At 45.2% G+C, this 26,117-nt stretch overlaps 1 protein-coding gene across 1 annotated transcript in view; it reads right to left on the reverse strand.

The window, feature by feature from the left end:
- The window catches only part of ARHGAP17 (Rho GTPase activating protein 17), a 74,054-nt gene that overhangs the window by 18,354 nt on the left and 29,583 nt on the right, over positions 1-26,117 (reverse strand). Inside the window, exons 2-9 of the mRNA XM_063315021.1 lie at positions 18,839-18,878; positions 9,943-10,047; positions 9,201-9,277; positions 6,804-6,915; positions 6,600-6,676; positions 5,680-5,791; positions 2,485-2,553; positions 2,271-2,352 (exon numbers count right to left, since the gene is read on the reverse strand). Of these exons, the coding sequence (XP_063171091.1) occupies positions 2,271-2,352; positions 2,485-2,553; positions 5,680-5,791; positions 6,600-6,676; positions 6,804-6,915; positions 9,201-9,277; positions 9,943-10,047; positions 18,839-18,878 (674 nt within the window). The remainder of the gene's footprint in view (positions 1-2,270; positions 2,353-2,484; positions 2,554-5,679; positions 5,792-6,599; positions 6,677-6,803; positions 6,916-9,200; positions 9,278-9,942; positions 10,048-18,838; positions 18,879-26,117) is intronic.

A 26,117-nucleotide genomic window follows, 5' to 3' on the forward strand; every position in this document is an offset into this window, starting at 1 on the left:
GGGGCGCCAGCAAGCTGTTCTCAGAGGAACGCAAAGTACTTCCTGGTGATCAGAGTTGCCCATGGCGTGTCCTTCCAGGGAAAGAGCCAATTCGGACAACTCTGCCCAGTTAGGAGGCTGGTCAACGGCCTCTTCAACTGCAGTTATCAGGCTGCTGGCACTCTGGGCATCCCAAATGTTGGATGGCCCCAACCCTGCCTGCCTTTCCGAAGGCTCTGAAGACCCGGTCTTTCTCCCAGGCTCTGGGTTGGGGTGTGTGTGTGTGCCCATCTCGACTGTTTCTGACTGTTGGAAGTCTTCTCTGGGGTATTATCTTTTATTATCTGTTTTTAATTGTGTATGTCACCTTGAGTGGCACATTGATCAGGCGGCTATACATATTCAGTTAACTAACAAACAAACAAGCAAATAAATATCCTTTCTCAACAACACAATCCGGGGAGTGACGTGAGTCTTGCCAAATGGCCCACACAAATAATCTCAATTCTCTCCAGTCTGCTAAGTACATTTAACAGCATTTTAATTCTCTGTTACTCTAAATCAAACCGTTACGACACAGGCGCCTGAGCAGACTGTTAGTTATTCAGGAAGAACTAGAAAGAAGAAGTCTGAAAGCTCTCCGAGACATATGGTGCTCTGGCAGAGCTGTTTTGTCCTCAGCACTCTGCAGAGAAAGATGGTGAACACCTGATGGCACACTCTGAATCCGAGTTGGAAGGGGCCACGGAGGCCATCTGGCTCTGTGCGGCACTGCATTAAACCTTCCCAGTAAATAGGCTGGGCGTGAACATAGCGGGTGACTGAGAGAAACTAGCTCTTGAGCCCTGAGGTCAGTGCTTTTGTGCAAGGCTCTGCATGCGTCACAACCACCACTACTGGTGCGCAGCAAGGCCAAAAAACCAGTGTTCCTCTGCTAAACTACAAAGGCCTGTAGCCCCAACTGTGAGGTCAGAGGTTGGGAGTTGCAGCTCAGCCGGACCAGAAGGACTACGAAGTCCCATCCCAGGAGGTCAGGACCTGCCACTGTCTAGAGGGACTTCCCTCCTTCCTTACGCTGCCTCCCATAATTAATTTAGGAAACACGCTATATTCATCAATGCAGCGGCCTGTAAAGAAGTGTTTTGTTTTTTAAGAATTAGAACATTAGTGTCATTTCAGGGCTAATTAGCCACAGTCATGACTAATTTACTGTGAACAATTAAACACTGGATATTTTACTTGATTTTTAGATGATTTCATATTTTTTGTCATTTTTATTGTTGGTAACTGCCTTTAGTGTATTTTACAGGGAAGCACGAAGAAAAAGCAGATAAAAAAATAATTCAGCATTCTTAGGACAATGTAGCTCAGCTAACAAGCTAATTACTGGGATAACTGGGAGAGCCAGTTTGGTTTTGTGGTTAAGCTGCTGGGCTAGAGGCCAGGAGGCGGCGAGTTCTAGTCCCGCCTCAGGCATGAAAGCGGCTGGGTGACCTTGAGCCAGCCAGTCCCTCTCAGCCCAACCCACCTCACAGGGTTGCTGTTGTGGGGAAAACAGGAGGAGGATTAGGTATGTTCGCCGCCTTGAGCTATTTATAAAAATAATAAAGGTGGGATAAAAATTAAATAAATAACTGTGGGATTCCTCTGTCACAGACCTGAAAGGCCTTTTCGAGGTCAAATAGCTCCTACACTGGATCCCTTCACTGCAGGACCTGTTAAATCATTTTGGACATTAGTCCTCACTTGTGAGCTCTCAATGGGGCCTCCCTCCCAGCAGCCATATTTTAGAAGGATATTTGCATGTATAGCTGTGCACAGTCTCTAAGGGCAGGGCACAATACACAATTTTTGCAAGCAGGAGGCTCCAATCCTGCATCCCTGGGAAGAGATGCTGATCAGAGTAGACATATATTCCCAAATATGGTGACTGAGGAAAAGCATGAGGTACCAGGAGAGAGAGAATGGCTCCAGTGACTGACCAAGGAATGGGCTGTCGTGCCTCGCTGGTCCAAGGAAAGGTAATGCTCTGGAAGAGCTTCAGACGAATTCCTAGTGATTTGTTAGTGAATTAATAGGGAACTGGAAGGGTATCAGGGATGCAACTGCAGAAGGGAGGGGATAATTTTGGAAGGTGTACCATTAAGAAAAACTCCCGTGTTTTCATTCAAGAAGGACAGCATGCGGAAAGGGGGCGAAGTAAATTGGTAGGAGGAGGAGGAGGAGGAGGAGGAGGAAGAGTGCAGAGATGGCACAGGCAAAGCAGGAGGCAGAGCATGGAGTTACTTTACCTTGATGGGCCTGGATTTCAGGGAGCACCTTTTCTAAGACTGCTAATGCTTTTCTATGGTAATCTGCTTGGGCTTCTAATAACTGAGAACAAAACCCATATTTTAAAACAAAAGTTAGCACTGGATGAACAGAACAGCACACAGGCAGAAGGATTAAGCAGGTAAAATATATGTCCCAGGAACAAGGCTTTCTGCCTGGGCAGCTGACACTCACCGAGACAAAGTGTCTTGCATAGTCACCTTCTTTGGAAACGAAGTTATACATGTCGGCAGCAAGCTGGTCCTGGAGATTTTGGGGAGGGGTGTAGAAAAAGGAAGCTGCAGGTTAGTAACACAAGACATTGCGTTTCCCAGCAGCCCTCCGGGACAGGCATGGAAGTTTGGCAGCGTAATCTGAATGGGCAGAGAGATCCTGAACTGTTTCTCCAGGACACAGTGAAGTCTGGAGGTGAAGAGGGAGCACGACCCACAGCCCCATCAGACCTTTTGCATTCTCCGTGAAAATGACCACATCCTGCACGTCACAGCTGAGCACAAGGCCCAGAAAGCAGTGGCCTCGCCGAAACCTCTGTTTCAGAAAAACAAACTCCGTATCTTGTATCGTTATCTCATGTGCCTTATTAAGTATGTATAACCTCAGACTATTATCTCTATTAGCTAAAAGAAATTAAGATTAAAATACAATTAAAACAGGAAAACTTACTCAATACTGGCCTCAATCTTTCTACCATTTTTACATGGTTTAGATGAATCATTTGTGCAGTAAGTATAAACAAAGGTACACACCTTCATTGAAATCAGAGAACAGCAAGCATACAGTGCTGTTTCAGTCTCTGTGAACCCCTTTGAATTTTCAGTATTCAGACATTCATAAAACGTGATCTGTTTTCCACACAAGTCCTGAAACTTGCACGTAGAACCCAATTGAACAAATGAGTCAAAAACGTTATACTTGTTCATTGATCTATTGAGGAGAATGATCCGAAGCTACATATTTGTGTCTGGCAAAAGTATGCGAACCTTTGCTTTCAGTAACTGGTGTGCCCCTCAGGCAGCAGTAACTACGACTAAACATTTCCGGTGACTGTTGATCAGCAGCGTACTTTGGTTTGAAGGAATTGGAGCCCATTCCTCCTTAGCTTCAGCTCAAGGATGCTGGTGGGCTTCCTTGCACGAAATGCCCGCTTCAGGTCCTTCCACAGCATTGCTATAGGATTAAGGTTGGGACCCTGACCTGGCCATTCCAAAATATTAAGTTTATTCTGCTTTAACCATTCTTTGGTCATACAACTTGTGTGTTTTGGGTCATTGTCTTGCTGCATGACCCATTTTCTCTTGAGCTTCAGTTTACAGACAGATTCCCTGACATTTTCCTGTAGAATTTACTGATACAGTTCAGAATTCATAGTTCCATCAATGATGGCAAGCCATCCTGGTTCAGAGGCAGCAAAATGGGCCCAAACCATGATACTGCCACCACCATGTTCCACAGTTGGGATAAGGTTCTTATGCTGGAACACAGAGGTTTGCCTTTCACCAAACATAATGCTTTTCATTCAAGCCCCAAAGTTCTATTTGGGTCTCATCTGTCCACAGAATATTCTTCTAATAGCTTTTTGGCTTATCCACATGGTCTTTCTTGAACTATAGATGAGCAGCAACGTTCTTTTGGAGAGTAGTGGCTTTCTCCTTGCAACCTCAACATGCAGACCGTTGTTGTTCAGTGTTCTCCTGATGGTGGTGTCATGAACACTCACATTCGCCAGTGCAAGAGCGGCCTTTAGTTCCGTAGATGTTGCCCTGGGGTTGAGACCTCCCTGAGTATTACACGCCTTGCTCTCGGTGTGATCTCGGTCAAGCGCTCTTGGGGAGGGTAACAAGGGTGTTGAATTGCCTCCCTTTGTACACAGTCTGCCTGACAGTGGACTGGTGGAGTCCAAATTCTTTGGAAATAATTTTGTAACCTTCTCCAGCCTGGTGAGCATCAACAACTGTCTTTTGGAGGTCCTTAGAAATCTCCTTTGTTTCAGCCATGACACACTTCCACATAACTGTGTTGTGAAGATCAGACATGGATAGTGAATACCTACAACAGGACCTCCCACACTCACACCTGATTATCATCCCACTGACTGAAACAGCTGACTCTAATTTCCCCTTCCAACGAACTGATCATCCTAGAGGTTCACATACTTTTGCCACACACAAATAAGTAGCCTTGGATCATTTCCCTCAATAAATCAATGAACAAGTATAATGTTTTTGAATCATTTGATTAATTGGGTTCTCTTTATCTAGTTTTAGGACTTGTGTGGAGAACAGATGATGTTTTAGGTCATATTTAGGCAGAAATATTGAAAATTCAGAAGGGTTCACAAACTTTTAAGCACTACTGTATTTTTTTCTTCATCTGAACTAACAGATTGTCTACCTTTTTCCATATATTTCTCATGGAGAAATAAAATGGGGACTCTAATGATAACATGCTAAATCCTCAGTCTGAATATGAACTCAAGAACACAGTCTTTGTTCAATAGAGATTTGCTGATATCTACCCTTGATCACTGCTGCGGGTGTAGTTTCTAATCTTAAGGCTGTAAATACTTGGCAAGCTTTATAGAAGGTTAACTGAATAAATACTTAGCTCTTTTATGATCCAGTTCTAATCTGTTGCATGGACAACTTAGTCATTATAAGGTTCTTATCCCTCCCTGTATCCAAATTATCAAGCAACTCTTGCAGCTGCTTAGATTCCAGAGGAATAGTCGGTATTGAGAGGATATATTTGTTCAGCAATTCACAAACTTCTACCACTTTATTGGCTCCACAGATCCATGTATCACCCGACCAAGAATCTGAACTCTTTTTGAGAGAGACTTGTAAAACCTGAGCAGGATATTATCAACACCAGCTTTAACTGAGGGTAAGTCCAATTCTGGGAGAACTATACGAAAAAGCATCTCTGAAGGAAGTAAGATGAGAATTGAGCATCCAATTCCAGCAATTCAGATGTAACCCTGGACAGCAAAACGAAGCAAGTGAAAGGGCTAATCGGTATAATTCAGCTTGATTGAAAAGCTGGTTCCTGTTCTACAGAGTGCATATAGGAGACCAAGAACAGTTACCAATTAGAAGCAGGATTCCTAGGAAGCCATGGCTGGTGTTAGTAAGATGGGGAATCTCTCCCTCTGACGCAAATGGAATTCACCTGTTAGACTGCTGCTAGAGGCATAAAAGTTATAAACAAATAAGCTCCAGATGAAAATGCCTGTTGGTGACATTTCCCCTGAAAACACAGAACTAGACCTTCTGTCCTGGTTGTTTTACTAGGGAGGGAAATGTAAAACTTCTCCAGACATTCATCAATTCTCCATCAGAAACTGGAGTAAGAAATCACGAAAGAACACACCTTGCATTGCTCGACTTTATTTCCAGCTTCATCCATCTCCTCCTTAAGGGAATCTATCTTAGACGGAAGCCCTTGGAAGTTAGTGACTGATGTTTTGTGGGCCTGGTTCCATCTGTATAAAAGAAAGCAAATTTATTTTTGCTGCACACATCTAGAAAGAATTCTAGGGGAGAAGACATTTAAGAGTGATTAACAATCTTCTTAACCACCCTGCCCAAGTACTGTTCTTCAAATGAAACTGATTGTGAAGAGGCAAGCAGGAAGTGAAGAGGAGTCCATGAGCTGAATATCTCCCTCTGCAATCCTCAAGACAGAACTGATGGCAAGCGTGTCTGGACTATAACTCCAACTAAGTAAACGTGTGATGCCAACCGCATGCCAAACGGGACAGAGAAAGCCACACTATTCTTGCCCTACGTGGGCGCCCAATCGAAGCACGATAATGTAATAGGAAGCAGAGGATCCATTCTTCTGCTGTCTGACACAGAGACAGCAAGGCTGACAGGTGAGGGCTTGTGGGACCTGCAATTCAGCTGGAGGCCCAGAGGTTCTCCTCCGCTTGGCTACTCACACCGAAAGCTGGCTTTTGTGCCAGCTTACTACACTGTGGGAGAGTTGCTGCTGTCCTAGCGAACAACACTGGCCATCCTGTGGGTCAAATCTATTCTGCTGACACGTCTTCTGCTACTCATGGCACAAGCATGCACCGTGGATTGGGGTTGGGAGCAGGCAGTCCCTACGAGCAGCTGAGGGAAGTGAGGAGACAAGGCAGACTCCCCCCACCCCAAAGGTGGCGAGTGGATGGGAAAGGCTGGTGGGCTGGATGCGGCCTGATGATCAACCAGTGAGCAGATGCACTTGCAAGGAAGGGGGGCTGATGTTTCCTGAGCTCAAAGAGGAACCGGGGAATTGTACTCAACCGAGCTCTTGCAGAATCCCAGTCTAGTACCAGCTTAGCAAGCTGCTTCCTCTGCTTCTGAATATTGGGGATTTCCACCTGCAAGCAGAGACAACAGGAAACTGACATTCGGAACTAACTGCACAACTGTTATATTTATCCAAACCCCCTGGTGAGAGAGCGGGGGAGCCTAGGTGGGGTCAGTGGTGCAGGGGGAGCCGCTTGCCTCTGCGAGTTGGTTCAGGGGTTCCAAAACGTCCTTTTCAACCTGCACCTCGTGGTGAGAGACTTCCATTGCAAGTTTATTCTCTGCTTCACCACACGTCTCTAGCATTTTCCTACAAGCAAAGAAAAGCATTGTTGGCTTCGTTCGGTTTGCTCCCACACCCAGAAACCCTGGGCGGGCGGGCGGGCGGGAGAGGAGCCGTTCCCCCGGCAAAATAAAGCACAGGGCTGCCCACGTTGTTCACTTATAAAATGATCACTGAGCTGCCTTTCACGCTGGATAGAACCTCCAAGACATGGATTACAGCTGAAAACGTTAAAACAATAGATATAAAAGCAGCCACCAGTACGAGGAGGAGGAAAACAGCGTGAAAAACCAATACATCTCAAGTAACTTCAATCCCAAACAGACAGAACAGGTTTTAACAGCGTGCCCAGCACGTGAGCGGGTGAGCGCCAGTTCAGTATCTTGAGGCGAGTTCCACCCTTAAGCCTCCCCAGCCTCTGCCACACCCCCTTTTCTCATCGACAGCCTCCTTTGCTGGTGGGGTACCTGAAGAGCCTTAGGGGATATCTTAAAGTAAAGGGGTATTCATAGGAAGGATGGCCTCAAGGCCTTTAGGATTGTATTTATTTATTTAAACGATTTATAGGGCTGCCCATCTTGTAAAACACAACTTTAGGTGGCTCACAACAGCAATAAAGCCACAGCAGGAGAAACAATTTAAAAAACCAAGCGCCTGGTCCATCATCCCTGTCCACTCCGCCGCACAACCCCTGGGTGCCAACTTTATGATCCCAGTGCCTGGGGGAACAGCCAGCTCTTCGTGGCCTTCCGGAGGGCTAAGGGGGCGGGGGCCTGCCAGATCGCAAGGCTAACGGTGTTCCACAGGGCAGGGGCTGCTATGGAAACAGCACGCTTCCTGGGTCCCGTCAGATGTCAACATTCAAGGGAGGGACTTCCTTAAAATCCAGTCTGGTGGATTTTGAGATGCAGGGACCCACTCCCCAAAACAGGTGGGAGCCGGTGCAACTGAAGCAAGACCAGGACACACAGTCAATAGAAGAGAAAGCAGAAAGCAGTGATTTCCCATTAGCTGCTGTTTAAAGGCGAAGCCCACACCAAGGCCTTTGGGCCAAACCTTAATTTGCTGATCCTCCCTGTTATGCCCAGCCAGCAGTTCAGGGCTTCTTGACCTCAACTGAAAAAAGAGGGGCTGAGCGGACTCTTGTCAGAAGGGTGAACAGACCCAATCCCAAATCAGTGTCCATGCGGTTATGGGGAAACGTATATGCGAACACAGGGGACCAAGTGCGCACTTGAGGCAAAAGCTAGTACGGGCCAAACCATATTCTTCTAAAAGGAAGGACCCACAGCAAAACAATGCCCGAGTCCCACTCTGTCCCAATGCCCCAAAGGAATGGGGCAGGCAGTGGTACTGAACGGCACCCGGGGGTCCTCATGCAGGTCATCCAAGAGAATCAAAACTGTGTTTATCCCAATCCCTTTAATGAATCAGCATCAGAAAAGAGCAAATCAGCCTGCTTCAACTCAGAATCTAGAATTCCACCCACATTTCATGACCCTGCCTGGGAAAGAAATATTAGAGAATGATGAATATTTAGAATAATGGCACTCTGTGGTTGGTTTCCTTCCACAAAAGTTATCATTTATTTATTAAACTGCGCACCACCCAACTCCCAGTGTCTCTGGGCGGTTCACAAGTAAAAACCCAAAAGCAACACAATAGTAAAAACGAGGAACAAAAGATGGCAAAAACCGGGCAACTGGAAGCAGACCCACACCACCCTGAAAGGGGCTTCCATCGTCCTTGCCAAAGGGTGGCGAGTCCGATCTTCAGGGCTCTCCGAAACCCCACAGTGTGGAGGCCACCTGGATCTCGGGGGGGCCATTCCAGAGGGTAGGCACAGGCACTTCCATAAGTTTATGTAAGCAACAAGGGATACAGCGGCCCCCCAGGAAGCATTTCCCCCAGAGAGGGGTTTGGCCACCCTTCGGAAGGCTGGCTGGACCTCTCCAAGCAACCTGATCTCCTCCTCAGGCAGGAAGCGACACTCCCCGTGAGGCCTGGACTGGAGGCACCTTGTCGGTGGGACAAGCAATGCTTAGCACCCCCTCCCCATTTTGCTTTCCTCCACATGGAAGCAGGTTCTTCCTCTAGAGAATCCATGATTTATGTGGGATTCTTCAGTAGTTTATAAAAAAAGTAATTAGCAACTTTTTAATAAACGGTGTTTAGTAAGGTGAGAACTACAAATATGGCAGTGAAGTAGGGCAGATAGCGGAAAGCACGTCTGACGCTCGGAGACCGGACTGACCCCCGCCTCAAGAAGCCCAGGGCTGTGGGCCGACCCAGAAGGGAGATGCAGCTCTTACCCCAGCAACGTTTCCTCGCTGAGCTGCTGGGCACCTTCTTGCACATTCTGGGCAAACGCTGTGAGCGGGAGCTTCTTCTGCAAACGACAAGAGACGCGGCCCCTAGCAAGGCGGCTATTCCATACCTCCCACCGCGGCAGCTGCCAGGCCCACACATCACAACCCTACGCCTGCGGGAAGAGTCAGGGGAGAATTGCAGGAAGGAGGAAAGAAAGCTGAGGCCTGATGGTCGGGCAAAGCTTCTGGAGAAGAGATTTTGGGGGACGCCTGCTTGAGAAGCAAAGGCAGGACAGTCAACTTGGGGCACACCCAGGAAACACTCTGGAGATCTCTCAGCATGAAGCCTGCTGGGCCTTCGAAGCTGTTCCATGAATCTGAAAAAGGGCCTCTGAAATGGGGGACCAGGATGTTCTCCTTGTGAGAAGGAAGCAGCTCTGTGAAGGAGACGCCATGTTCCTTGACTGCCTGCAGGAGTCCCCTCGCGTGGAGCCAGGATCTGAGCCCACGTGAAAGTAACAGGAAAACAGAGCAGGCTGGATTTCTTTCTCTATCCTTTATTTTTGGTCTAATATTTTGTTGAGTTTTTCTTCTGATCACCTTCCTTTTCCGTGTGTTACAGCAATACAAAGAAGCGAATAAAAAAGGAACGCCAAGGACGATCCTGTCATCCTGGGGGAAGAGAGGAAGCACTGATGCACAGGAAGGGGTTGAAAAGGGAAAACTACAGGCAAGCACTACTCACGTGTCTCTTTTCCTCCTCAGTCCCGTACTGTCCTTGCAAACACATCACAAGCCGCTTACAGGAGTTGTGGCAAACGGACCTCACATTGTCAAGACGCCGCTCGATCTAGCCGGAGAGCAAACAGGGCAGGATAAAGCAAGGGTGCAGGTGAGCCTTTTGATGCAAACAGGTCACCTCCCTTCCATACTGCCCTGAGCAAACCCAGAGATCCACCATCAGTTGACCTTCCTGCTCAGAATGAATACTGCAAACAAAGCGTGATTTGACCAGACCTGAAACACTGGTATTTTTAGTTTTACTATACTGTTTCAAAATTATAAGGAATGATTTTATTTCAAAACAGCTCAGAATTCATAAGTGATTTACCATAATGACTCCTGGATCAAACAAAGGACAAGTGTCCTCGTCACTCAAACGCCGACCAGTTCCTTAGCGCAAGACGATTTGTATATACCCATGTGTAATTCTCTCTTACCAGTCCTTTCAACCTTCTCCCTTTCACTCCCCCTGCAAACGCCAGCTACGTGGCTACATAATACTCCTTGCTCAGTTCTATATACCAGGCATAACGTGAGCTGTGATCCATACTCAAGTACGTGCTCACATTTTCATTAAAACGTTAAAATGCCGTGGGATTCTTTGTTGTTTTACTGGCTGTCTGGTGAGACAGTTTGGTGTAGTGGTGAAGGTGCTGGCCTGGAAACCAGGAGGCGGTGAGTTTTAGGCAGGAAAGCTGGCTGGGTAGCTTTGGGCCAGTCCCTCCCTCTCAGCCCAGCCCAGCCCAGCCCAGCCCAGCCCAGCCCAGCCCAGCCCAGCCCAGCCCAGCCCAGCCCAGCCCAGCCCAACCCACAGGGTTGTTGTTGAAGGGAAACAGGAGAAAGGACTATTAGGTATGTTCGCCACCTTGAGTTGATCAAAATATATAAAAAAGGCAGGAAATCATCATCATCATCATCATCATGTAAATCACAGATAAAAAGGGAAACAGGTAAACCTGTACTTTGAGAACGACACAGTTTGAGTGGTGAAACTATATACAGCTCGTAGTTAAGAAAATGAATGCTTCCGGATGGATGGCTCCTTGCAGCCTAGTCTTCCTTGGGTGGGGGAAAACAATGTAAGACATAACAGAGGGAAGGATTCTAAATGGAAGGCTGGCCGGCTTCACACATTGTATTAAGCTTGGTGTAGTGAACTGGTTTCACACATCACACTTAGCCACGGCAGGATTCCTGCAACGCACTTCATCAAAATCAAGCAAAGATATTACGGCTTCCCTTGATGTATGAATCTGGCAGTTATCATGGGAGCCTACATAAAACGAAGTGAATGAAGAATTGTGCAATAAAATCTTTGTGTAGAAGAACCTGTGCTGTAAAGGAGTGGCTTGTTGATAAGCGGTACAGATTCTGTTAAAGAACTTTTGTCCAAATGTCTGAGAAAGTGAACAAGTTTGCTAAGTTCTGCTGGGAATCTCCACATACATTACATTCTTTTGCTGCCCCATTTTTATGAGTTGGGAAAGTTAAACGGAAGCCTTCTAGAATATTTTCATTTGAACAAACCTGAAAAAATATGTTTCAGCTGCAAAGATAGGAATCCCCTTAAGAGGTTTAAATGCTGTCAGTAAAAAAAAGCCCTAGAACATCAACAGTCTAAACAGAATTAACTCAATTCTGGCAAAGAGGCCTAGAATTCTCTTGAAGCTTAATTATATTTACTGTTACAACATTAGGTTTTGCAGTGGTGCTAGCTAAGATAATTTCTGTACTGTTATCACTTTACACATAAATTTTGTTCAAGATGAAGGTGAAACTGGCCAGACATGCCTACTAGGGCTCACTTCTGGATGCGCATCTAGTTTTAGCAGACTTAGGTTAATTAGAACTTACCAAAACAAGGAAGATGCTTAGAATATACTATAGGTTAAATAGTTCACACCTTTATTTGATTGATTGATTGATATAGCTGCCCACTGCACACAAAGTGACCCTTGGCAGTGTACAACAATTAATTAAAACAACAAATATATAAAAACAGTCATTATTTGAACACACACAAAAAAACCACAAGACACAGGAGAGAATGAGTGTTGCCCACAGTAATGGAGCCACCTCAAGATCTCACTGGTCCCCACAGCCAGGTCTTGAGGGGCCTCCGGAACATGAACAGGGACGGAGCCTCACTTCAGGGGGAGAATGCTCCGTAAGGCGGGAGCCATGGCAGAGAAGGCCCGCCTCCTGGGAACTGCCAAGTGTAGTTCCCTAACAGGTGGGACTCGCAGCATGGCTCCTCTGCTGGATATGATGGGATGGGCGTATGTCATCAGGGAGAGGCGGTCCCTCAGATAACCCGGCCCATGCCATGACGGGCTTTAAGGGTTAAAACCAGCACATTGAACTGGGCCCAGATGCAAAGTGGCAACCAATGCAGCTTGCAGAACAGAGGTGTAACATGGGCTGTTCTAGGAGCGCACATAACTGCCCGCGCTGCTGCATTCTCACCAGCTGAAGCTTCCGGATGCTCTTCACGTGCAGCCCCTTGTAGAGCGCATTACAGTAGCCCAGTTGGGAGGTGACTAGGGCATGAATATTGTGAGCAGAGTTCCCAATCCAGAATGGGTGCAATTTAAATTAAATCATTGATGAGGGAGGCCTTAAACTGACCTGGCATTTAGTAGCAACAGCCAAAAGCCAGGTCCTCTGAAGGCCTGCTGATGGGGTACTGGGGTTGAGAACAGGGAGCCAGAATATGAAACTGGCATAAGACAACAGTCCCGTGTTCCCCAAGAACAGCCAGCTCCCTGTCACCCTCCATACTTCCCCATGCCTGTCACCCCTGCAATGCTTTGGCCCACCCCATCCCCCTAATGGCAGCCCCATCCCAAAATCCAGGCCCCTCAATTCCCAAGACTGGGAACCTCCCACTGTCCTCACCAACCATCCCTGGGAGGGGAAGCTGGGCACCCCGAGGCACTTTTGCTTCACCAGCTCTCAGTGCCATCAGGGTGCTCAGCAGCCACCTCCCCACACCACTACAAGACATTCATGCACACTAATGTTCACACGGGCCCCTCCCCTGCTGCTCCCACCAGCTGGAAGAGGGCTCCCTTCCACTCACCCCCTCTCCACCAATCCCTCCTCTGGCTCACCCAGAGGAAGAAGGCAGGCCTCAGTTCAAAGTGGGAAGCCACAGTCCAGCACTCAGGCACTCAGTTGTCAGATGGAAGCCCAGTCTTTATTCCTCCTCAAGGCTACCAGCAGGGAAGGCAAAAGGCCTCCACAGGGGAGGGGGTCCACAGCAGCCTGCCAATCCACTGCAACCCTCCACCAACCTGGCCACCGCCCACACCTCCAAGTCTCGACGTCCAGCACAGAGAAGGCGATGCAGACAGGGAGCAAGCGCCACTGAGCCACAAGTGCAGCGACAGAAGAACAGAGGCAGCCCATCCTCCGGCCCACCCCTCAGCCTGCTCGTCAAGAAACTCCAGCGGTCCTCCGAAGCAGCCTGAACAGGTCCTCCAAGGGCAACCCAAGCCGCTGCCAAATAAAAGAAAAAATGTCACCAAGTCCACAGACGCGGTCAATTTGGTCGGCCTGGTAGGCGGGGCTGCCAAACAGCAAGACGGCAGGCGCAACCGTCCTTCCGCACAGCTCGCCCCTGGTTCACTCCCGCCCACCCCGAACAGCCCAAAGCCTCAGCTCCACACAAGTAGGTGCCGCCCACAAAAGCAAACCACAGCCTGCAGTCACGAGGACAGCCTCCCGCTCTCCCCACCACCTTATTCAAAAGGGACCTCCACCAAACAATCCCCTGGGACTGTTTCTGAAACACGTAACCATTTAGGGGATTCGTATCCTACTTGAGAAGTCCTCAAGGCTTGTCAATGGAACCGAAAGTCACAAATTAAAAAGAACCACCAGAGGAGAGGACCAGACTGTGGCATACGGAAGCTAGAGGCATGCTTCAACCTTACACTCAGAGAACTACAGGCCTACAGTATGTCCTTGATCAGCTCCTGAACAATAGACAGGCATCTTCCTTGCAAGTGCTACTTAGTGCAGGTAAAATTGTCTCTGGAATCACATGTTCCCCTGGCTTGTAATTGCTGTTCTGATTTTGCCTCCTGTACAGATTTTAAACTTTGCTGGATGCTCCTGCAACTAAAGTGGAGAGCAAGTTATAAGTATGATTTAGCTAAATGATGCACTTCCTTGGCAATGGTGAGCTGTGGAGACCCCCACCCCACTCCCAATCTGCCAGAGCGCCCTTTCTGAAAAGCAGAGACAGGAGGCAGCGGACCTGCAGGGCATCTGCACCCCCAGGGGAATCACTATTCTGAATCATCTAATGTGATCCAGTAAAGCGAAACAGCTCAGGCAGAAGGGGGAACTTGCTGTGGGTCGTGAGGGGGCGGCCAGCCCTGCGCTGTAAGACTCCTCACAACCTGGAGCTTCATGTATTACCTCTAGCACAGCCAGCTCTGCAACTGCTGAGCAAATGGATCACAGCCACTTTTTCCCTTAGAAGGGTGGAGAGAGGTCCAAATCCTCCTGGCCCAGCTTCTTCAACATCTTCCAGCTGAACACCAGGGAACACCACTGGTGCTCATTGAAGAAACACTCAAACACATCTCATTCTTCCAAATAACGATCTCTCTTCACAGGGCACAGCACCAATGTTTTTCTCACTGACTTGCACTGATGAAGTTACCTAGTTGGGTAATGAAACGTCTGCAAGCAAACGACCAAGCCCAGAGAGCACCAAGAACTCCATAATTAAAAAATTATTTAATCACTTATCCTAATCCTGGGTATTTTGGCTTCCAATTATAATTTAAAATTATTGCTGAACATTTGCTTTTATTTTGATCTATTTTCCTATGGTATTCCCTCCACATTATGGATTTGTAACCGAAAGACGCACAGTTCCATATACCAACAGCAGGTGGTGTCAAGAACAGTCAAGTACAAGCAGCCAAGCCCAACCAACCTGTGGGCAGTTGTCCTGCACAGTTCCCAAGGCCTCTCAATCAGAGCTGTCAGGAGAGATTATGGTGGAAAGCAGTAAGCTATTTAATTGTATTTACAGAAACACAGGACATGTTTCCTTCTGTTGGAAAGGACTCTGGAAATGATGAACATGCTTAAAGGAGCATGCCAAAGAACAGAAATATTTGGCAAAATGCATAGTGCATGAAGCTGTGCCTAACAGACAACTTGGAAGGGTTCCACCTAGTAAGAAAAACAATGCAAGTGAATGAGTAAGCCATTCTGTTTGGGCGTCACAGAACCAACATTTGGGCTGGGGAAAGCCGTGCTGAAAAAAAGAGTTTGCCAATAGTTGGACAGAAGAATTCCTGGCTTCTCTCCATCTCCATGTCTCCAAATATTTCTTAAGATTACCAAGGCAACAAAATATGAGAATGAAGGGCAGACTTAAGAAAAAGTGCAGATATTTAAATAGAAATATTGCCAAATCTGTATCTTTTCCCTGCTCCTCTGACCACAACCTAAGTTAAATACACAACTTAAAGCTGAACTATAACGTTATTCAAAGAAAACAGCTTAATAATTTCACTTCATTTTATAAAGTGAAGGTCCAAAACTCCAAATTTGTAAGGTGGAATCTAGTAAGCTTTAAATGCACAGAATATACAGGAGAGATTGGACAGTGCTGAACTTGATGCTTCTGGGGTCATCTTGAAAGAAGCTCCCCTTTCTTCTGCATGAAAATACTTAAGAAATACAACAGAAGCAGTTAAATGCTTTAACCCCCAATTAAAATCCTACCATTGCACAGAGGCTGAGACACACACTTGGTACTGCTGCTGGAACGGCTTCTTGTGCTGATTCTATTCAGACAGCACGAAAAGTGTAAATGCATGCTCATTCATATTTCGGGTTATTAGCGCAGATCAGTGAGTCCCTGTCACGTTTTCCAGGAATGCCACCCTGATGTTCTTTTGGAACAAAGAGCGCAAAACCTGAGTGCCAGCAAATACAACATCCAGAGTCTGCAGCAGCCTGTGAAGGATGGGAGAAAACCACCCTCTAGGACTTGACCACAACTGGCAGGACTATGAAGGAAGCTCTGCCCATCAACACTTCCTTTCCCACGTTGGACTTCAGCTGGAAAGCTCTGAGCAGAGCTGCTTATTAGATGCATCTTGGAGATTCTGGTGTGTGGGAAAGGGACCATATGGAAGTTTGGACTTGATAAAGGTTTCCGCATTTTGTGGATCTCTGCTCATATATATATCCTGTTCAAATCTACATGGCTGCAAGGTCAGATATGGAATAGTATCTCAGACTGATGTATCTAGTCATAAGATTATGAAAGATGATTGAGGCAGAAAAGGTACAAGAATGTCACACCTTTATGCAATGAGCAACATTTGGAAAGAATACTGTGGATGGCGGGATATTTGCACTTCAGTGAATCATTGAGAAAAGTACTAGTATGAGAAAGGAAGTTTACTGGACCTTTGCTTACTTAGAGACAGCATACGATAAAATGAATACGCTTGAATTATGGAATATTTTACACAAATATGTCATTGCAGGTTCTCTGCTGAATGGAGCAAGAACTGAATGTGATGGAAATGAAATATGTGAGAGAATAAATGGAATGCTTAGAAAATAGTTCGGCACTGAGCAACGAGTAAGACAAGGATCTCTGATGTTCTCTTGGTTGTTTAATTTATTTATAAATAAATGTTTAATAAATGCTTGTGGTGACATTAGAGATGTGTTGGTTGGGGATGTGAATGTGTGTGTACTTTTGTATGCAGCTGATCCTGCACTATTGTTTGAGACTCTGAATGGTTTGCTGGGAATGTTAGATAGATTAAGGAGTATGGATCCAAGAATTAATGTATCCAAAGCCAACACAGTTGAGTTTGACAGGGAAAATGAAAAATGGCAAGTCATACCAAAATGGTGCCGAACTAGATCAATTAGGAGATTTTTTTGTATCTTGGCAGAATGTTTACCATGGTGGGAAAATAGATGAAGTGTGCAAGTGCTGGCAGAACGACAGTTTGGTCTATTCCGTGAAATAAATGTTTGTTAAATAAGCAAAAATGGCTGTGTATAAAGCTGGGCTTCTGCCTGGTTGTTATATGGAAGTCAGAATTGGGCATGTCAAGAAAAATCTTCAAGTTGGATACAATGGGATACTTAAGAAGTATATGTGGTAGAAGATGAAGAGATAGGGTCGAGAATAAATGAGTGCCAAATGAATGTGGACTGAAAACAAAAGGGAAGGAAAGAAGTACTATGGCATGGTTTGGTCATATAGAAAGAATGAATGGGGGGGTGAATTACAAAACAAACATAAAAGTTGAGAGAATAGGGAAGTCCACAAAAGTTGTGGTTGGATGGAGTTGATGAGATCCTAAAAAAGAGAGAGCTAAGAAGTTTAAAGGACAAAAGTCCACGTATGAACCTGCATGTGGACACAGTAGAAGCAACAATGGTTCCACAAATAGAAAGATATAGAGGGGTACAGTATTGGTATACAGGGAGTCCACACTGACCATTGGCTCAGGGACGGTTTGAAGTTACGACGGCACTGAACAAAAGGAGAGTTATGACTGGTCCTCAAAGTTGCGGGTACTTGGCAACTGGTGCATATTTATGACAGTTGCAGTCATGGGATTGCCATTTGCAAACTTCACAGCTGGCTTCCAACAAACAAAGCCAAAGGGGAAGCCAGCCAGTCACAAGTCAGTCATGTGAATTTGTGCTTAATAACCCGCAGTGATTCGCTTAACAACTGCAGTCAGAACTGATGAACTGATGTAAGTCAGACATGGTTATGTGACTTTTCACTTTATGACATCACTTAGTGCCAGAGTTGCCGATCCCAACTGCGGTCAGTAAGTGAGGACTGCCTGTGTGCTAGGTATAGTTATTCTCCTTTTTCTTACCTCATGCTTTACAGGTAGTCCTTACTTAACGACCACAATTGGGACTGGAATTTCCATCACTAAGCGACAAGGTTGTAAAATGCAACGTCACATGACCGTGCCACTTAGCAACGGAAATTCTGGTCCTTCTGGTTGCCATTGTTAAGCAAATCACTGCAGGTCATCAAGTGAGGACGTCATGTGGTTGCCATTTGCAACCTTCTGCTGGCTTCCCCACTGACTTTGCTTGTAGGAAGCCAGCAAAGAAGGTTGCAAATGGTGATGACTTGACTGCGGAGATGCTGTGACAGCCGTAAATACCGTCATAACTACCCCTCATTCAGCGCTGTCATACGTTTGAACAGCTGCTGAACAAGTGGTCATTAAACCAGGACCACCTATAATTTCTTTGGCTTACTATTACTTACTCCTTTTCTATGCTTTGCATAATGCTGCTTATCCGAAAAAGTAATACTGTGATGAGTCTACAGGCATGCATATCTCTGATGCCAGCTTATTGTCCTGGTCTAGGTTAGTAGAAGTAGTAAAAGAGATGATAAAGAGAAAGGGAACCTTTAGCCGTGCAGAACAATATTTATGATACATCCTTCCTCTGGAGAACACACAGGTAGCTTTTTTGGAAAAGAACCGTAGAACAAAATTTCAAGTTGCTGACTGCAACATATATCTGCAAATGTATTTTTTCCAAATAGGCAGAGACATGCCTTCATGCTCCAATAACACAATATTTCATTCTCCATTAAGCCAACTGAGTTTCAAAATAGTTATTTCTCACTTTCTCACCTGCTTTAGACTAAGTTGACTTTTTCAAACCCTGTTTCCACTGCTGTGCAATTTGAAAAACCCTCTTCTGTCTTGCAAGACATACTTGGGTTTCCCACTCAACCTTTGAAAAGCAGCAGTCATTAAAATCCCCAAAAGCAGCCTTATTACAGGAATTAACCACAACCATTAATCAATTACCTGCAACAGGTCATCACTGAGGACTTCAGTTTTCTCAGCTCTGTAGAAGAAGAAAAAAAGTCATTGAAAATTGTTATACAAATATTTAAAGTAGAATAGTCCAAACATGAGTTGCATCTAGAATCGGTAATTCCTTTGATTATGAAAGCAGTGTGTTTCTGCCACATGTGGTAATGCAAGCCACAGGTATTATAAAATCTTTATCTTGTGTCGCTTATTCAAGAGCGTGAGGGCAACACTTTTTTTCTATGAACTTTCCAGGTGGCTCCAACTAACGTTGTTTATGTACAGACTTTGCAATTTCCCTGGGAACTGGCAGATGTCACAGAACCCCTGAACTGCTTTTGTGCTCCTTGTTTCCAGCCACCGTGTTCCTCTCTCCCCCACTGCCCATTAGAGAAATTTAATTCAAAAATTCAAGCATATCAGCACTTTAGAGTGTTCTCAGCATTTCCACCTTTCTGCCTTTTAAGACTGTTTCATCAGAAGTGACAGTGGGACAAAAATGCTTATGTTATAGGCACGGACATACAAACATCAAATTGCTTCTGTCTGTATGAGAGCAAGATAACATCTCAATAACCTCACTGGCAGTTCACAAGAACAGGTGTCTCTGGCCAGGTTCTTCAGATTAACTTCATAGGGCAGTGAACCTGCTGGTCCTCTCGCGTTTCTGAAAGCACCACCATTCTTTCCAAAAACATTTTGCACAATGCATGTTTATTTAGGAGTTTCACTGAAGCCAACAGCAATTTCTAATTTTGAGCCTATGAAGCATACTTCGGAGTGTACACAAGCGTACAGTCCTGAAAAAGTCTCAGTAAAACCCAGCGGAACATACCTGAACAAACATACTGAGAAACAGAATACAGGCTTCACTGCAATGGGAAGACAGAGTATTTTCTTCCTCTAAAGAATGACTAACCAGAGAAGCATGTAACCTTGAGTCTCAAAATCATCATACAAGTGGCTGATTTGTACATAATATGCTGTGTTTTGGAAACAGATACAGAAAACTGTTAAAACCCTAAGGAAGTTCCCCACATATTTTTGTAATTACTAAAGTATACAGTTAAGGTGTGAATGCTGCCAGATCTAAAAGGAAAGAGAAGCCATCAGCATGCCCAGAAGCTCTTCTGTGACTATTAAGAGGCTTTCCCCGGCAGATACAGAAAGTGGACTGATCAGCTGCTTACATGATTAAGAAACCACCCAGCTGCTAGACTGGCAGAACTCCAGAAGGTCAGCAAGTATCTGGAAAAAGGAGGGAGCAACAAGGCTGCCAGACGCAAAACCAGAATTGATCCAATGCTAAAAGAGTGAAAATACCAATCCATCTATTCTGGGCCAACTATTCTGCATCTCTCAAGAACTCAACCTTGGCATCAGAGATCGTTAAGTGAAGAGTCTACAGAATGAACCTCTAAGTCTAGTTAGGCATTTACATATTTAGACACGGCTTTATCCAAATGTAAGAAATCCTACGTGGTCAACCTCTCTTACGTCTCCTATTCGATGTTGCTGTTGCTATCACAATTCAAGAATCATTTGGAGGAAATGCTCTCATAAAAATAATGTTGCCATTACTGATACTTAACTAAGAGTTCCTTATCAGGAACAACCTGTAATACTAGCGTTCAAACCAAATAAGCAGTTAGAAACCTGAATAGCACAGCAGCTGGGTTATAGCAACTCTTTTGCACTAACCAAAGACAATCATTCCACAGAGAGAAAAGACCAAAGTGACACAAGAAGCAGTCATCAACATTTATTTACTAATATCCTTATCATCTTAGAAGTACAGTAACCAACATTCAGAATTACAGTAAATTAATTAAAGTTAGAGTTAATTAGCATTCATACACTAATACATTACTGGAACTGACCGGTGATGGTGACCATGGGGTGAGTCAGAGGAAGCAAATGGATGGTGGAAGAGGAGGACAAGAAAATGGTGTGGCCATAAGAAAACAACTTAAGATCAACAGTTGGATGGGCAGCAGTGGCCTTGAGAATAGAGGGAAAGGCCTGAACTGAAAGTAGATGAAAGAAGATTCAGGAGCAGGAAGTGCGTAAAGAAAGACAAAAGTGAGAGAGAAGGACAAGATACATTGGGGGAAAAAACATTCAAGAATCCTACCCAAAATAACTAAGGACCCAAGCAGGCTGTTACAAGGGAAGGAGTCCAGCAATTGTGTGCAGGTCCCCATTTCTAGCCTGAGTGCTACTCCTGGGTCCAGGTGATTGGATTGTTGGTGACCCTGGTCTTAACGTGCTGATGGTGAACACCAGGTCCACCACCACAATTTGACTGTGAATGAGCACACAGACCTGGCATGAATCAATAAACCCCAGTCCAGCAAGGGAGACAATTCAGCTGTCTTTGTTCTAATGGGTTTTGGGTTCTTCAAAGTCTTGACTCTGGGGTCCAGAAGGGAGGGAATAAGGGTTGTGAGGAAGACTCCGCTCATGATCCCTGTCTCCATTTTAGGAGTTATGGGGTATGAATGCCTGTGTGTAGGGACAAGTTTGGGATCCTGCTCCTTTATTTGTTGCCAAAAGCTCTTGGATCTTATTACTAAGCTTGCAGCTGCTTCCCTATGCATCTTGTTCTGAGCGACACTATTATTACTATTACTATGAATATTTTATCCCGCTTTTTATATATATGATCAACTCAAGGCAGCGAACATACCTAATACTCCTGCCTCCTATTTTCCCCACAACAGCTCTGTGAGGTGGGTTGGGCTGAGTGTGTGTGACTGGCCCAAAGTCACCCAGCCGGCTTTCCTGTCTAAGGGAGGCCTAGAACTTGCTGCCTCCTGGTTTCTAGGCCAGCACCTTCACCGCTCTGGCTGGCTCTCATTATATTATTACGGTTGGTTGCACAATCAGCCAGATGTTTAGACTGGATTTGGCATTTTGTCCACCTATCGAGTCCTTCCCAAGGCCCTGGAATAGGCAAATTTTGTTGTTTGATGGCGTTAAAAGTATCATCACAGGATGTAAGCTGTTCCAGGTAAAGCTGCCTTTTGCAATTGACTGATGGTGATGTAATAATAGTAATAGTAAGAATAAGAATATCATCTGACTTCTATTTCTATGCCATGGAGGAGGTTCAAGGAAGGTTCAAGTAATTCATGGCCTCAACAACCATGGGCATGTCCCAAGTAATATTTGGTTTGGCACATGCAGGTGGACATACATCAGTCCTTGTTTTTATTTTGGAGTGGGTGATGTGTGATATGGATATGGGGGATGTCAGGCTAAGTCTTTTGCCATCATAAGATCTCTTCCTGGCCAGATGAGACTGGTTGCTAATCAGGATCTCTACCAGAGGGCTGGGCCTATTAAGATGGCCTGCACTCTCTCTAATGGACCACAGAGTTTCCAAAAGGCGCTTGAGGAGCTTCCCAACGATACACTGTGAGTCAGGCTAATGTCTTGAATATGGAAGCAGCCAAGGTGCTCAGTATGATTGCTTCCAAATGGCCCGTCAGTGTTAACCAATCATAGGGTGTGTCCTTGGTTTACTGAGAACTTCTAGGAGATGAAGCTATAGAAGTGCTGCTGGAAGAGGAGAAAGACTGAATCTGACTGAACACTTGTAAAAGCTCATGCCTGAGCCTGTGTCATGTTTGAGCCAGTAACATCAGCAGTGTACACGCACTTCTTCAGTCTTACCGCTTCAGTGAATTGCTATCCAACAACTTATTTAAGGTTGCCCATTATTTGGTAGCAATAGAGGGAGAAGACAACTTGGTGAGCCCTCACATGGTAGATCTCAGAGGATGATTTTCTTTCCCTGCTGCTGTTTAGTATCTATATGAAACCACTGGGAGAAATCATCTGTCAATTTGATTGAGATGAATGCAAGTTTATCTGGGCCCAGAGAAACTGGTGTTTTTTAAGTCAGAGCTTTCATACAGCCAAGTGTTTCTCTGCAGTAATCCCAGCTAGATAGCAGTGTACAATTGATCGCAACATTTTAAGCAGCCATGACATAGCCAGTGCTTGGACGGGAGAACACTGGGATATCCCAGAGTGGTAGGCCAGACTGGAAACTCAAAACAGTATTTTGGCAGAAGATAATGGTAAATTAGTTCAGTATCAGTTGACATGCCCATAAAATATTCAGCTGTACAAATCAATCAGTCAATCAAACAAACAAGCCTCTTTACATTAAATAATGGTCTCTTCAATAACAAATAATACCTAAAACTACTTTGACAGGGAAGTCTGAAGGGATTCCAGGTCCTGCTTTATGGTTCTGGCTGTGGGCAGATAACTAACTAGTGGGCAAAGCAGCACAGAGAGGGTAAAAACAACATTTACTGGTGGTCCAAAAAGAAGAAAATCTGATGCTGTCACACATCAGGAGAGAATGGGAACAAAACTCCACCCGACAGGGGGGCTGGAGTGAATATGCAGCCTCGCCTCACACGGCCACACCCCCGTCCCTGGTGCGGGTCTGTGTGAACTACGTGAAGCATTTCAGCCCAGAAAGTCTGCTCAGTCCCTGGGGAGGCGAGGCTTCACGTGAGCCAGCCCTCAGAGGACAGGGTGCGTGGCCATACATCCGTTCCCCTCTCCACAGCACAATGGCTGGCTTTGCTGCCAGGCCAGGGAGGAGACGCAGGAAGGCACGGAAAAACCTGAAGCTTTGTGCAGAAACCAAGATAAAGTGGCTCCACATATCAGGCGGCAGGTTTCCAACTGAACAAATGTTACCAAGCCACACAAATAGCAGCTTAAGGAAAAGGGGAGCCTGAGCTTTTAATTCAAGCAACTACTCTTTCCCTGCAGGACTCTGGAGGTCAGAGCCCACTGTCCAGGATGCTACCTTGGGGATTTTCCCACCTCCAATGAGGGATGCATGACTGGCCCCCTTCTACACTTCCAGTTATGATTCCACCCGTGTTTTTCTGAACAACAAATCAGTGAGTCCTTTCTTTATACTTTGAATAACCCAAAAGTTGGATTGAGATCTAAGAACACCTGCATATTGGGCATTCAAAAATCCCTTTTATTCCATTGATTTAAAACCATTTGCCCTTCTGGAATCCATTCAGTAACTTATGAAGCACTGCAGGAAATGCAGCAGCTTAGCAAGGTATAGAAATGACACAGAAGCAACTTCTTGGGGAAATAGGACTTTTGGCCTGACAAAGACTTTCGAAATATAGTCAGAGAACTTCCAAGGGGAACCTTTTCAAATCTAGATTGCAATGGAGACGACCTCTAGTTGGGGCCTCCCCCATCCCAGAGCCAATGTTCAGATTCTGTCATTCTGATAATAACAGAAACCGGAAAGGGCCAGTGAAAAGCAGGCTCGTATGGAAGAGGACAATAATAACACAGTAATAACTCAGATCTGACCATTCAGGACTCTAAGTATCTGCAATTTGATTAGTATCACAAAACAACTGGGAGACAATATTTTGGATATAGTGTTTTGAATCAGTTAATGTCTCTGAATATTGTTTTCAGGGGCATTCTGCGTACATTTTATTACAGTAACCAAGCAGAATTTCACCAAATTTTTCATTCCACATTATCTTCTTTCAGGAGGTCAACTGGCAATTGAGACAATATTAAAAGGTGCTTCATGGTATGGAAGCACCCTAAGAATCTCTGTCGGCACCGCTTGATCTAGAAGGAACTCGAAGCAAGAAGACTGAACTTCTTTTAAGGGAGAGTCTGTACTTTTCTCCTGCCAAGAACGGACTCCAGTTTACTGAGTGCTCATGCATTCGATCAGGGCAACTTGTCTGCATCCCAGGTGGGAGATGGGCATGGGGGGAGCTGGTCCCAGCTCTATACAAGCATTCTAGTGTAGAGCAGCACAACCCCAGTGCAGCACGTCGTCCCCAAAAGCCCTGGAGATATTCCAAAAGTAACAAGGGAAAGTTTGCTAAACACATAAAGGAGTATGGGCTTTTTAATAACCTTTCTTTCCTTAAAGGTGGTTAAAGCCACATTAATATCAAAAACCATGCTTGATTTTTCTCTTTGATGGCATGGCCCACAGTAGTAGCTGGGGCATGAATGGCTACCTTGACCATATGTACATGAGAGACATGGGAGGAGAAAAATAGGGTCAAAACTACTGGGGCCCAGAAATCTGAGCTGTTAATTCCTTCCTCTGTGCTGCCCCCCCCACCCTTTATTTAATCTTTTTCTCTAAGGCGTATTATTGCCTTGGAGAAATAACATGCTATGGCTCCAGACACTTAGTCGAGCTGGTTCAGGACTGTAGGAAGGCAGAAAGGTCATCCATCCTTATTTCCCAATAGTTCCAGACATTGTTGCTTTTATAGCTTGTAAGGCATTAGTCTGCATTTACCAGCATTTTTATTTTTTGCATTTTTAACCTGCTTTTCAGTCTGCTAGAAACATTAATGCTAGGAAATTATAGATTTTACTAAGCTAATTTTTTAGTAGTACAGTTTTTATGCATGATAAAAGACAGACATGACCAGGAAGCATCAAACTGTGTTGGATGAGGCAGTAATCCGGCATTCAATCAATGTTCCTTTATGCTGAGATAAGCGGCAAGAACACAAACTACACAGCTGCTCCCGTTCAAGCAGGGCCTCTGCCAGGTCTGGGGAATCTTATCCAGAACATTCCGTTTTGCCTCAGCCTCATCGGGGCCCTGCATTCTGCATCACCAGCATCCGGTCTGTTTTTGAGTTGCTAAGCAAGAGGGATGCCGTAGACATGAGGACACGACTTACGGACAGCCTGTCAGCAAGGGCAGGAAAAACCCACATCCCAGAGTGCTCAGAAACCCATTCACTCTTAGCTAGATTAAAACTCCCAATAGTGAAATGCAGAGCTCCACAAACTAATCTAGTGAAAGCCACCCAGGCACACAACGCTGCTTTAATATGGTCATAGGATTTGATCTCTCTTCATTTCTTCTTTGTCCCATCACACAGAGTTCTTCAAGGCTTTGACAAGCCTCTTTTGTAAATCCAATGGGAAAAAACTGTCCAGGTCACTCTTTTTGTTTCTCATTTGTGTTTCCCTTTTGAATTTTAAAACATCAGCCAATTTCTTCTGTAGATCAGTGAAACATCGTTTTCCAAGTCATTCTCTTGGCCTGTCAGTTATAAATCCACTTCTGAGGCCATCTCTACCTTGTCAGATAAAATTTGTTCTACATCTGTCATTTCTTCAATAAGACTTTTGGACATAGTCTATCCATAGAAGCAGACATGACTGACATTGTTGATATTGTGGCTACTAATTTCTGACTCCATTCTTCAAAATT

The sequence above is a fragment of the Candoia aspera genome, chromosome 14 (assembly GCF_035149785.1).
Source record: "Candoia aspera isolate rCanAsp1 chromosome 14, rCanAsp1.hap2, whole genome shotgun sequence".
In the NCBI taxonomy this organism is placed as follows: domain Eukaryota; kingdom Metazoa; phylum Chordata; class Lepidosauria; order Squamata; family Boidae; genus Candoia; species Candoia aspera.